This window comes from Passer domesticus, chromosome 24 (assembly GCF_036417665.1).
Source record: "Passer domesticus isolate bPasDom1 chromosome 24, bPasDom1.hap1, whole genome shotgun sequence".
In the NCBI taxonomy this organism is placed as follows: Eukaryota; Metazoa; Chordata; class Aves; order Passeriformes; family Passeridae; genus Passer; species Passer domesticus.
In genome coordinates this window covers 5,641,731-5,654,084 of record NC_087497.1, presented here as the reverse complement: position 1 = coordinate 5,654,084, position 12,354 = coordinate 5,641,731, and the positions used below count along the sequence as shown (strand labels likewise).

The following is a 12,354-nucleotide window of genomic DNA, read 5'->3' as shown; positions in this document are numbered from 1 at the left end:
AGGGAAAAAAAATTAAAATATCCAAAGCATCTAATAGGTTATGGAGCAGGGAGATGGATCTGCTCTCCCACAAGGAGCTGCCAGGTGGGAGCTCTGTAACCATCCCTGCCCTGGGCAAAGCAAATAGGGAATCACTCAGGTTTCCCCCGGGGTGCTGGGATCTAAGAAAACAGGGATTTTTATCTGTGCTGGGAAGCCACGCTGGAGGAGATGGGATTGATTGGCATCTCCTTGTGCTGGCCGTTGTGGCTCTTCCCTTCTGCTGACAATAATTAACTGAATTGCTGCATCACGGCCCACCCTGCCCAGGGGCACTATGCATGAGGGGACAGGGAGCATGGGGCACGCTCAGGGTCTGTGACACGGGAGTGTCTGAATGTACGAGAAATGAAACAAAGATGTCCCTCACAGGGGGGTGTCTGCCCTGGGGCGAGAGCCTTGAGTCCCAAAAATGTCCACGAGGAGACGGAAGAATGTAATCCATGTTTACTGCTAGCAACCAAAGCGTTGGTGTGGAACCCGCGAATTTTGTGGGGTGGGAGGGAGGGGATGCGGGGTGCTGTGTGTGTGGGGGGCTCAGGGTGACCCCTGAGCAGTTACTCACACTTCCCAAAGACATTTCCTGCCGCAGACATCCTCAGCTCCTGCTGCTGCAGGTTTCCCCCCTTCTGCTCATTGTATTTTTGTTTTTGTACCAACTATGTAAAATGTGGGTGGTTGTTTTTTTTTTCTTTTCTGGAAAAAAAAATAATAAAGACCATGGGCAATGGCTGCTGGTGATGTTCTGTGTGTGGTTACTTTTGTTTTTCTCCCCTGGGGTTGAGGAGCCCTGACCCCAAATGGGGGTCCCAGGGCAGGGGGCTGTGCTGGGAACCACCTCCCCTGCAGCCCCCCAAACCTGTCACGGAAACACGGACCGCTTTGGGTGGAGGGGACATTAACAATCCCACCCATGGCAGGGACACCTCCCCTATCCCAGGCTGCTCCAAGCTCCCACGTCCAGCCCGCCCTGCGACACTTCCAAGGATCATGGCGCAGCCACAGCTTCTCTGGGCACCCTGTGCCTCCCCACGCTCACAAAGGCAGAACTTCCTGCCAGTCTGTCCCTCTGAAGCCATTCCCGTGTCCTGTCCCTCACCATCATCATCCCCCCACACCCGCCATCTTCCCCTCCCCTCAGGGCGCCCCCTCCCCGCGCAGGCGCGGCCCCGCGCGCCGCCGTGTGACGCGAGCGGAAGGGCACGTCACCGTCCGGCGGGGGCTGAGGCGGCGCCGCCGGGGCAGGTACCGGCACCGGCAGGGACCGGGGATTGCTGGACCTTACCGGGCATTAACGGGGTTTACCGGGGATTAACGGGGTTTACCGGGGCTTGCCGGGCACGGCGGGGGCGGTGCGGGCGGGCTGTGTCCCCTTCCGCCGCGTCCCTCCCCTCACGGAGCCGGCGGAGGCCCGAGGGCCGCTTCCCGCCCCGGCGGCACCCGCCGGCTCTGCCTGAGCGCCCCGCTCTCGGCCGGCTCCGCTCGCTGCCGGCGGCGGGACGGGGCGGCGGGCCCGGGCAGCCCCCGGTGAAGGGCGTTCCCCGGCGGCGCTGGGGCACACCGCGCCGGCAGGGTCGGCCGCCGTTAGCTGTGCTCAGCCTGGCCCTGCGAGGAGCTTCGGGAGCAGCCCGAGGTGCGGCAGCTCCTCGCCCTGGTGTTTGAGGCTGTGGGTAGGGATCCCTTCCTGAGGGAGGAGGAATCCCGCACGGAGAATGAGTGTAACTCGATCTGCTGCTGCCCCTGGATGGAGGGAGGAGGTCCAGGCGGTCGGGTCTGGGCTGTTTGTGCTGGGCTGGCTCTGCAGGAACCAGTCCTGCAGGCTGCAGGGCTCGGGGATGGTTTTCCTTGCACCAGCCGGTGCAGACTCCACTGATGACACAGCTGGAAAATTCCAGAGCGTGTTTCTGGGCTTCCCCACGGGCTGCTTATCAAAGGACTCGCACAGACAGTGTGAAGGGCTCCAGAGCAGCAAGTCAGAGCTGATTTTTCCCAGGTGGTACGTTTGCTTTGGGCTCAAACAATCATCTTCAACCCCTTTATTTTCATCTTCCCTTTGATAAAGGAAAGGAGCTCTCAATAAAAAATGTCGTGGATCAGAGAGGGCGAGCTGACCATCATAGAGAGGTTCTGTGCCAACATCATTAAGGTAAGGGGTGGGTTTGGGTGGGTTTTGTGGTGAGGAGCTGGCAGGTCCTTTGGGGTGGAGCTGTCTCTGTGGCTGCAGTGCTCTGGAAAGGGAGCGTTGTTGGCACAGCTGCCTTCAGTGCTGGCACTGGATGGGCATCCCTAAACTCATCCCGGGGTGGGAGAGTGCTGAGGCTTAGCCTTGCAAATGGGCAAGGCTGCAGGCAGTGCTTGCCAAAAAGGATCTGTGCCCTGGCTGAGGCAGGCAGGGCACGGGAGGGAGGGACAGGAGAGAGATCCTCACGCTGGGAGTTGAAGGAAGGAAACTGAGTATTGGAACAAAATCTCACCAGTCCCAGGAAAATTCTCTCCTTGCTCAGGCTTGAGACTGGTGGTGCTGCCCTAGTGAGGTCAGGAAAGGAACGCTGGAAAAGGAACACTCCTCTTTGTGGGGGAATTTGTTTGTCTTATGGCCTTTCCTTGTGCTCTCTGAAGGTAACTGTGTCTGTGAAAAGGCCCTTGAGCTCTGAAATTAAAAATGCATCATTAACCCCCTCCCTGGTGGCAGCACTGAGCTCCTGAGCACTGCAGCTCTGTCCTGAGGGAAGCAGGGAGGGCAGAGCTGCTCTCCAGTTCAGGCACTTGGCAGCACAGAGCTGCTTCTTTGGAGATCCCAAACTGGGCTTGGCAAGGAGGAAAGGAGCACCCTGCCCATGCCAGCTGCAGGGAGGCAGCAGTGCAGCCCTGGGAGCACACGGGGCTGTGGGGACAGCCCTGCCCACTGCTGCTCTCCTCTGCTTTTCCCCCTTTCCAGGCAGGTCCAATGCCCAAGCACGTTGCCTTCATCATGGATGGCAATCGCCGCTACGCCCAGAAGTGCCACGTGGAGAGGCAGCAGGGACATTCCCAGGGCTTTGATAAGCTGGCACAGGTGGGAAGGATGTGTTCTGCCTTTGTGTGGTGGGAGTTTGAGCTGGGTTTGCTGCTGGACTGGTGTGCTGTGTGCCTTCTCTTCGCTCCTCCTGTGCTTGGAGCTGCTGTTCATCGTCAGGATTCACAGCTTCAGCTCCTCCCTCTCTGTGTTCAGTCATTCTATTCAGCTGTTTTTCCTTCTGTTTTGCACTCCATTAAAATATCTGCCTTACACATCCCAAGGCTTTTATTTCTCTGAAACAGTTGACTTTCTCTGAAAATGTTTTGAAAGGTGCAGTATGATATAATTTATAAACCAGTGGTGCTTTTCCTGGCTGGATGAGTCCCCTGTGATGGATTCTCATCCTCAGGTGGTGATATTTTCCTCCTGTTCTTTAAATGAAATTCACATCCAGGGGTTCCATATTTTTGATAGTCATTTCTTTTGACCCACTCCTGGCCTGGTGGGAGACCACAGGAAGGTTTCACATGGACAAGTTGTGTCTTGCTGGCCTGATTGTTCCGTTTTGTCCTCTTGCAGACCCTGCGCTGGTGCTTGAACCTGGGCATTCGGGAGGTGACAGTTTATGCCTTCAGCATTGAGAACTTCAAACGCTCCAAGGAGGAGGTGGATGGCCTCATGGACCTGGCCAGGCAGAAGTTCAGCCGCCTCCTGGAGGAGCAGTAAGAGCCCCCCACGGGTGGAACTGGGCCAGGACAGCACAAATTGCAGGGATGTTACAAGCTGTGAGGATGGATTCATGAGGAGAGCCTTCCCCACCTGCAGGCAGGCAGGCACTGGAGGGGCTGTGCCTGCCTGGGTGGGGTGTGCAGCTCTGTGCATAAACACTCAGATTTGGGACAACTGTGCCACCCAAACCATGGGGACGAGGACAGCTTTCAGATAAACACAGCACAGTCAGAAACACAGAGGGCCAGATGTTTTTTTCATGAAATATCAAAAGCTCTGTCTTAATTTTTGGTTAGTTAGAGGTGCCCAGAGCCTATGGTTGTATTCTAAGCCTCCACAGGTAGGGATGCCTAATCTGTGATCATGTCCTGGTCCTTTGGTTATGTCTGCAGCTCAGGAACTGGTGTGGGGAATGATCACTGTGCCTTTATGGAATGGTTTGGGATGATCAAATCTCAGCCACTTTGGCACACCTGCAAACCAACTTTCTCCAGTTCCCAGCTTGGCTGGAGCTGTGGGTGGATGTTGGCACTGGTGCAGTAGAGACTGATGTGTTTTCTGGGTGCAGGGAGAACCTGAAGAAGCACGGGGTGTGCATCCGTGTCCTCGGGGATCTGCCCCTCCTGCCCGTGGATATCCAGGAGCTGATTGCCCAGGCTGTGCTGGCAACCAGGAACTACAACAAGTGAGTGACACTCAGTTTGAAGAGCTGATGCCTCACGTCTTCCTCCTCTTCCTGAGGGCTGGGACTTGTCAGACATGCTGCAGCTCTTTTTTCTTCCTGGTCCTACAAGCACACATCACTGTCATGTGCTGGGCTTTCCCAGGATGAGCCTCTCACAGCTTTTCTTCTGTGCAGGTGCTTTCTGAACGTCTGCTTTGCTTACACATCGAGACATGAGATCAGCAATGCTGTCAGGGAGATGGCCTGGGGCGTGGAGCAAGGACTGCTGGAGCCCAGGTAACTCTTGGCTTTCTGTGTGAGGCTTTTGGATGAATCCTGCCTGTCTTAGCACTCACACTGCATGAGGAACCTCTGGGAAGCCAAGTGGCTTTGAAATAGATCTCATTAAACCACTGTGACTGGAACAAATGACTTAAAGTTACTATGCAATGTTTGGCTTTTATTATTTCAGTTGCCGTGGCGATAGATACACAACCAAGACAGAAGAGAAATTAGGTCTGTGTCTTAAGTTAGTTTAAATGTGAAGGCAGATTTTATGCCACAACAATTGGCTGCTTGGCTGACAGTCTTAGCTATGAGGTCAAACAACAGATGAATCATGAATGCTGCACTGTTCCTCCACCCTGAAGGAGAAGGAATAGTTACACTCTGCTCTGCTCCAGATGGAAGCCCTCACAGTCTGCTTCCACCACTGTGTTATGTTTCAAAGAGCAGGAGTGGGATGCTCTGGGGGCTGGAATAGCATTTGGAATAGCCTGTGGAGCAGACAGCAGTGTCTAAAAGAAGCAAGTCAATGACTGTCTGTGGTTCAGCTCCACCACCCAGTTTTAACTTGCAGCCCTGAGTTTGCATAAAACCCCTTAACTGTGGTTTGTGGCACATGCATCAGGTAGGAAGGGTGTCTGATAAACTGTGTCTCTTTCAGTGACGTGTCTGAATCACTGCTGGATAAATGTCTGTACACCAACAACTCCCCCGACCCAGACCTGCTCATAAGGACCTCGGGAGAGGTTCGCCTCAGTGACTTCTTGCTGTGGCAGGTAAAGTCTGTGTTCTCTCCTTGGGATGGTCCATCTTTGCCTCAGAGAGTGCTGGTGTTCCACTGACTGCAGGTACAAGCAGATGTGAGGGCTCTGAATCTGCTTCTGCTGGGGTCAGGTAACTTCAGGATGGACTGGGTGCTGGGGCACCTCTGAGCAATCTGTTTCTGGCAGATCTGTGTTTGCCTAAAATCATGAATTCTCATCCCTTGGCTCCTCTCCTCACCTTTAGATAATTTCTTGTTTGTAGAGAACATGTGAGTGGAGTTGCTTCAGCTGAAGCTCACATGTTATTTTACATGTACAGTTTGGAGCCAAAACCCACTCGCCTTTAGGCAACCACATCAAATTATTCCCATTCCAAATTACTTAATTGGCAAGTTCTCAGAAGTTGTCTGGCCTGAGCTGTGCTTACCTACCAAGGCATCCCCTCTCCTCCCCCTATTTTTGGGCACACCCATACCCTGGGTGGTGTCACTTTGCTTGCTCCTCTCGGTGGTAGAGGAGTCCTGTTAAGTGTTGGATTGTTTTAGCAGTCATCATAGGAACATATTTACCTCAAACCGGGAGGAACTTGGTGGCAAAAATAGGTTTTGACTTGAAATCTTTCATCATCCAGCTCAAGGATATCTTCAGTGCACCACAACTCTTGGCTTCATTAAGCAATTTAAATGCCACCAGTGGGCAGGAAGGAATATCATGAGATGTCATTTGAAGAATGGCTTAAATGTCATGTCCTGATCCTCAGTTCAACTGTTATTCCCTTAGCCTTTGGTACTCCAGTGTTGCTATTTTAGGTTTTTATAAGTCTGTGATGCTTAAGCTATTAAAAATACCTCTCTGAAGACCAACACAGCATTAGAAAGGATTCTGCTGATGCCTTTGCAGGAGTGGATGACTGGTGTCCCAGCATTGAAAATTAATTAGAAGGGCTCTGCATTGTGCAATTTCAGACTCTTCTAGCTGGTTTTTACCTCACTTTAAGTAGAATCTGATAACACAGCCTAGGTAAAACTTTGGTGGGGAAAGTGGGATGGTTTGCCCAACAGAGTTGCATCTTAATGACTTTCTCTTGCTCAGTGATTAAATTATTGGTGGTCTTGCTTTCTGCAGACATCCCATTCATGCCTGGTGTTTCAATCAGTCTTGTGGCCAGAATATTCCTTTTGGAACTTGTGTGAAGCTATCCTTCAGTTCCAGATGAACTACAGTGCTTTACAGGTAAGGGAGCCTTGGGGAAGTGGAAAGCCCACGCCCATGTGTCACCCGCACACAGCTGGAGATCAGGTGAGAGGCTGCAAAGTGGGAGCAGTGCGTGTTGGTTAAGATCTTCTTTCAGTAGCAGCTCATGTGCTGCTCCTCCTGTACCCCTGTGGCTTGTTACAAGGTCTTGGTGTGTGGCCAGACTCCTCTACTTTCAGCAAGACCCAAAATACCCAAAGTCAGCACTGTCTGTGTTACTCATTGCTCATTCCAGCAGCTGGAGCATCTGTCCCAGGGCTCACACACCCAGTGAGACTGCTGCTCTGCCACAGGGTGGAATCTGTCTCACACTGGAACAAGCAGGGAGTGCTCACATGCTCTTCCTTAACTCTACTATTGTTTTTAGGGTTGTAACAAGTGGGTGTGGAGTTTCCTTTCTGGGAGCTGAAATGAGGCAGCCTGAGCTGTGAGTCTGTGCACAAGTGGCCTCTTTCTGGTGGGTCCAGATGTACCTGCTGAAGGGATTGTTCCTACTGCTCACTGACATTGTTCCTCTCCTTTTAGATCTGTTGCTGGGAGCTCTCCCTGACCTGGTTCTGATACAGCTGGCCAATGCAGTAGTGACATAGGAGTTTGGCTATTTTTAAGCAAAACAAGTGTGGGAGCTGGAACTCTTGATGGAGCAATGTGGGGGCCAGCTGCTGGTGACACAGAGGCAGCAGTGACAGCAGGAGGGCCTCAGCATGGCAGCTCTTCATCCCCACCACATCTCGCTGCTGAATGTGTCTGTTCCTTAATTATTTGGGTCCTCTTTTTAAAAATAGGCATTGCATTGCCCTTTTCTACCTTCAGGGACCTTGCTCACCCCTGAGAGCTGTCAAAGAGATTATGGCCAGTTGTGGTTATGGCTGAATTTAATCAAGTGCAGCCAGTCTGGCAGCATCCAAACTCTCCCATGTCCTTAACCTCTTTTGTTCCTATTTCTGGCCCAAGTCTGCCCTTTTCCTACCAGCAATTCATTGTATTAGTTCAACTAATGGCAGTTCACCTTCTGCATGAAGAGGGAAGCAAAAAAGGCAGTAGTGTTTGTCATTGCCATGAGCTTGGCCTCTGTCTGGAACAGTAAGGTCACTGTTCTGACTTTGCTCCTGGTGCTGGTTTCTGACAGGCAACAAATGCAGCTTCTGTTCCCAGCTATCCTCATCTTTTCCTAGTTCTGGTTGGTGGCTGGATGTGTTCATGCCATGCTATTATCAAGGTTTCTCATTGTCCACATTTGCTCTCTGGTCAGTTTTCTCCCTGTAAGAGCCACTTTGCAGTGTCTGAGGCTGCCCTTTTTTCCAGGGAACCCTCACAATTGTGCAAAGGGAGTTCTTCTCCCTCAGAGGAACTGAGATTTAGGAGCTGGGTCTTTTTAAATTTAAAATAGGTGATCTTGAAATCCAAAAGAGGTCGCGAAGCAAATTCTCTTGGTGGAAGGGTTGCTGTCAGTGAGGATGATGGGGCTGGAGAGGCCTTGCTGAGAGGCCAGGATGTTTTACAGCAGCTGTGTCTGCTTTGGGAGCGTGCTGCTGCTTTTGGGGTGTGGATGGGCACAGGATGGAAGGGGAGACAAGGTACAGAAACCCCCCTTGTTTTGGAGGTAGTGGACAAAAGATATTCTCCTTCCACCAGCTCAAACAGCACCACTTTTAGTGGCTGCCATTTTCTTTCCCAGCTGGTTGTTGCTGTCCATGGAGTGCCAGCAGCAGCTGGACCCTGCTTTTGGCAGCTGGTGGATCTTGGGCAGGAGTGCAGGGCCAGCCTGCCCCTGCAGTGGCGAGCTGAGTCTGCTCTGGGCAATAAACAGCATTGCACCTTGAGGGTGGAAGTCTTCTGCTCAGCAGGCTGATGATCCCTGCAGTGCAGGTCAGCCCTGGAGAGCATCCCTTCAGTGGGTTTGCTGGGGACACTGCTGCTCACAGTGCCAGCACAACAAAAGCTAATTTCCAGAGCTCTAGCTGCCTTGGGCTCAGGGAAAGTGTGGGGATGAGTGAGTCAGGCTCTCATTAGAGTAATTATTCTTCTTGCTTGTTTGAAAGACCAGCACTTCCCAAGTGTGTGTGTGTCAGTTTATGTCACAGTGACCAGTTTTACAGTTTTTAAAAGCAGAACCTCAATATTCCTCCCTGCTGATTTTTTTTTTTTTTTTGCTGTTGGGAGCTGCAGGCCAGGACGTGTGCAATAAGGAGAAATCTAAAAGTGATGTTCTACAACAAAATATTTCAAATACTTGAAGGGTAGACAAGGATGACTCCTGCCTTTGCTTTTCTCCTGCTGTGTCTCAAGCCAGTGCACCCTTAGATCACAGAAATTTGGGAATGCTGAGCTTATTCCTGCTTTTGTTTTAAAGCTGAATAGCTCAATACTGGATCATCTCAAAGAATTGCCCTGTAAGTCATGGTTTGGAATCCCCTGAAACCTTTCAGCAGCCAGGGGAATAGGATCAAAACTGCTGTGATAACACTGGTGAGGATAAGAGTGTGCATGTCTGGGGTTCAGGAGTTCTCCTGTAGCTGTTCCTCTCTGATTCCACTATCTGAGGGTTTTTCCAAATCTGTCCTTTTATCTGTTCTAACTAGGAGTTAATGCTCTGGGCAGAGCTGTGTCTTGGAGGGAAAGCCCAGGAGGATATCCCTGTATTTCTTGAGCAGGCTGTCTCAAGGTGGAAGAGGCAGACCCTGCAGTGAACCTGCAGCTCCACGGCCGGGCTGTTTGTGCCCCGTTCCCCAGGTGAGCTCAGAGGCCTGGGAACGTGCTAACACTCGCTGCTTTTCACTCCAGAAGGCCAGAGACTCCTACCTGGAGGAGAGGAGGCGGCAGCAGATGGAGAGGGACCAGGCTTACGTGACCAAGAAGCTGCAGCAGGAGGGGAGTGTGGCCCACGGAGACTCGCGGCGCCGGCGCACGCTGCTGCAGAAATGCACGGCCCTGAGGGAGGAGAGGATCCAGGGCTTCCTGCAGGCCCTGGAGCACAAGAGAGCAGACTTCTTGGAGAGACTGTGTCCCGTGTCTGCGTGACACAGGTGCTGGGCTCTGGGGAACACGGCGTGCAGAGCTGCTGCCCACAGGGACTGGCTCAGCAGGGCAGCCAGGGCTGCTCCAGGAGCTCCATCCTGCTGGCCCTGCCCCGAGCAGGGATGGCTGCTGAGAACTCTCCTGGCCTGGGATGCTGCTGAGGAAGGTGGTGCTGTCCTGTGTCACCTCCCTGCCCTGGTGACAGATACCTGCACCCTGCTGGGTCCTTGGCAGGCCAGGTGACAAGAAGTTAACTGCAATGAGCCTCCTGCAGTTCTCTGGTTGCTCCTGAACTGGCCCAGCCACACCAGTTCAGTCCCATTCAATCAGCCTGGGCTTGGGTTCTTCCCATGGCTTTGCAGCAGGGAATCTTCAGTTGGGATGTCCTCTGCTGTCCCATCCAGAGCCCTGCTTTCTGCAGGGAGAGGATTGTTCCTGTGCCAGGGGCATTCCCCACTGCCTGCTCACTTGTCTTTTCCCCAAGACTGCTGGGTGGGATGTACCCTCTCCTGGTCTCCAGAGAGCTAAAGGAAGGGTTCCCAGCCTTGCTGTAAGGGAAAAAAAGCTGCTCCAGACTTCAGCAGGTTCTGAGATCTCTCCTGAGCAGTGGATGTGGGGAAAACCCAGGTGCTGGTGTTGGACCACACTGACCTTGGGAAAGGCTCTGAGCAGGCAGGAAAAAAGAATTGGTTTGGAATGAACTTTCTCAGGAAGGAAATTGGCTAAACAGAGGTGATGGCTGCCATGTGCCAAAGCCTCTGAGGGAGTTCCAGAGAATGAGGGTGGGCTTAGTTCAGGAATGCAGAACCAATACAGGAATACAGAACCAATACAGGAATACAAAACCAATCTCTGACCCCAGCCAGAATGGCTCAGAAGGGCAGTTTGGCTGATGCTAAAGGAGTGCCAGAGCAGCTGTGGAGTGTTGCTTGTTCTCAGTTTTCCACTGGCAGGGAGATGGACAAGCTGATTTCCAGGGTTGTTTCCATCTCTCATTCCTCCTGGCTTCCGTCCTCACGATCAGAATAACTGAAAATGTTTGATTTTTGCTCCTGATGCACACACACACACACACACGTGTGGCAGTACCAGCTGTTGCTGGGTTTGAAGTGTTTCTTCTTACCTCCAGGTGAAAACCACAAAATGCAGATTTAACAGTACTGCACACTGAGCACTTGGCCTGTGATTGTGAAGAACTGTGTAGTCAAACTGGGAATAAAGTATATTCATACCAAAGTTATTTAAAAAAATAACCTGAATGTTTAAAAGTATGCAGAGCTGCTTATTTTGAGGTGTGATGAAGCTGGAATCCAGGTTTAATATAACAATATTTAATCTGTGACAGACTCCTCATGTGATTCCTGCTAGCCTGGCAGTGATTTGAGGGTTATTTTTACAGTGTGGTGTGAGCACTTTGCTGATGCCCCAAAGCCTGCCTGAGTGAAGCTGTGTGCAGGTGCCACTCTTGTGTAAGTAGCAAAGAGAATTTGGCTAAAAATGTGCTGAGATGATGAGAGCTGTTGATGTTAAACTTCTTTTGCTGTATTTTATTCTCTCCATGTTTCAGGAAACTGTGGAAACAGTGTGCTCTCCATGAGATGGAAACTCTCCAGTCTGCTTTGCCAGGCTGATGGGGAGACTCTTCTACTCAAAAAATGTATTTTTGCCTTAAGAAAAACAAAAAATTCCATTGTGTTATGACTCTACAGGTGACAAAAGCCACAGTGGTGGCTTCCACAAAGTACTGGTCCTGTTGAAGGTGGGGTAAGTGAAGGATCTGCTTTATAAAATACTGTATGGAAAGTTTTAATCCATTTTATAAAAGGCATCGCTGGAGCAGGGGAGGAGGAAGAGCCCTTCGAGCAGTGGGGAAAGGTTCCTGTTCCCTGACTGTGCATTTCACCTGCATCAGTTATTGCAGCAAATGCCATTTTAGTTATTTCCCCCGTGAGCCTCCCCTTGTTAGAGGGTGGAGATGAGTTACCCAGGCAAACTCCAGAGTTTGAGGAGTGCATCTTTGCAGTGAATCTGTGGAATAGAGCCCCAGGCTCCTGTCAGAGAGCAGAACCTCCATCATCCATTTATATGCCTTGGAGATGGGAAAAATCAGCATGGCTGGAAGAATAGGTGTGAAAAACCCGAATTTACCCGTGCAGGGAAGGGGGAAGGCTGCTCCTTGGGGTGAGTTTCTGAATGAGGCTGGGCTGAGAAGTGACAAGTTCGGGGCTCAGTGAAGTGCTGGAGATGTTCAGCTGGATTTGCTGTGCCGGGTGTGAGGATGTCCCCAGCTCCCGAGTCACCTGTGGGAACGCATTTACCGTCGTTTTATTGCTTTTTAACATTTTCCTCTCCCCGTGCAGCACTGCCCCCCCCTCGTTGGGGTTCGCTGCCCGCATTTGCGGTGTTTTTACGGAAAAAAGGGCGCGCGGTGCTTCCCGCGGGAGCCGCTCCGCGCCGGGGGGGCGGCGGTGCTGAACGAACAGCTCCGCTCACCTGCGCGCGGGCCCGCCGCGGGGTGCGGCCGCGTCCCCCTCACCCCGTTACCCCCGAGCCGTTTGTCACACCCCCAAATTTCACCTTTTCCCCCCCATTTTTCCCTCCCC

At 52.0% G+C, this 12,354-nt stretch overlaps 1 protein-coding gene and 1 long non-coding RNA gene across 2 annotated transcripts; one reads left to right on the top strand and one right to left on the bottom strand.

Annotated features, from left to right (window-relative positions):
- The first annotated feature begins 1,209 nt into the window (after nucleotides 1-1,209).
- Nucleotides 1,210-10,987, top strand: DHDDS (dehydrodolichyl diphosphate synthase subunit). The gene is made up of 9 exons (XM_064398640.1): nucleotides 1,210-1,284; nucleotides 2,102-2,185; nucleotides 2,978-3,094; nucleotides 3,617-3,759; nucleotides 4,335-4,451; nucleotides 4,626-4,727; nucleotides 5,377-5,491; nucleotides 6,605-6,712; nucleotides 9,518-10,987. Exons 2-9 carry the CDS (start codon nucleotides 2,123-2,125, stop codon nucleotides 9,752-9,754), a joined length of 1,002 nt encoding a protein of 333 aa, XP_064254710.1. The 5' UTR covers nucleotides 1,210-1,284; nucleotides 2,102-2,122; the 3' UTR covers nucleotides 9,755-10,987.
- Nucleotides 4,870-12,154, bottom strand: LOC135285893 (uncharacterized). Its single transcript, XR_010350521.1, has 2 exons — nucleotides 11,900-12,154; nucleotides 4,870-11,418 (listed from the first exon to the last, which is right to left on the bottom strand). It is a non-coding gene; the product is annotated as an uncharacterized LOC135285893 (long non-coding RNA).
- Nucleotides 12,155-12,354: the final 200 nt, after the last annotated feature.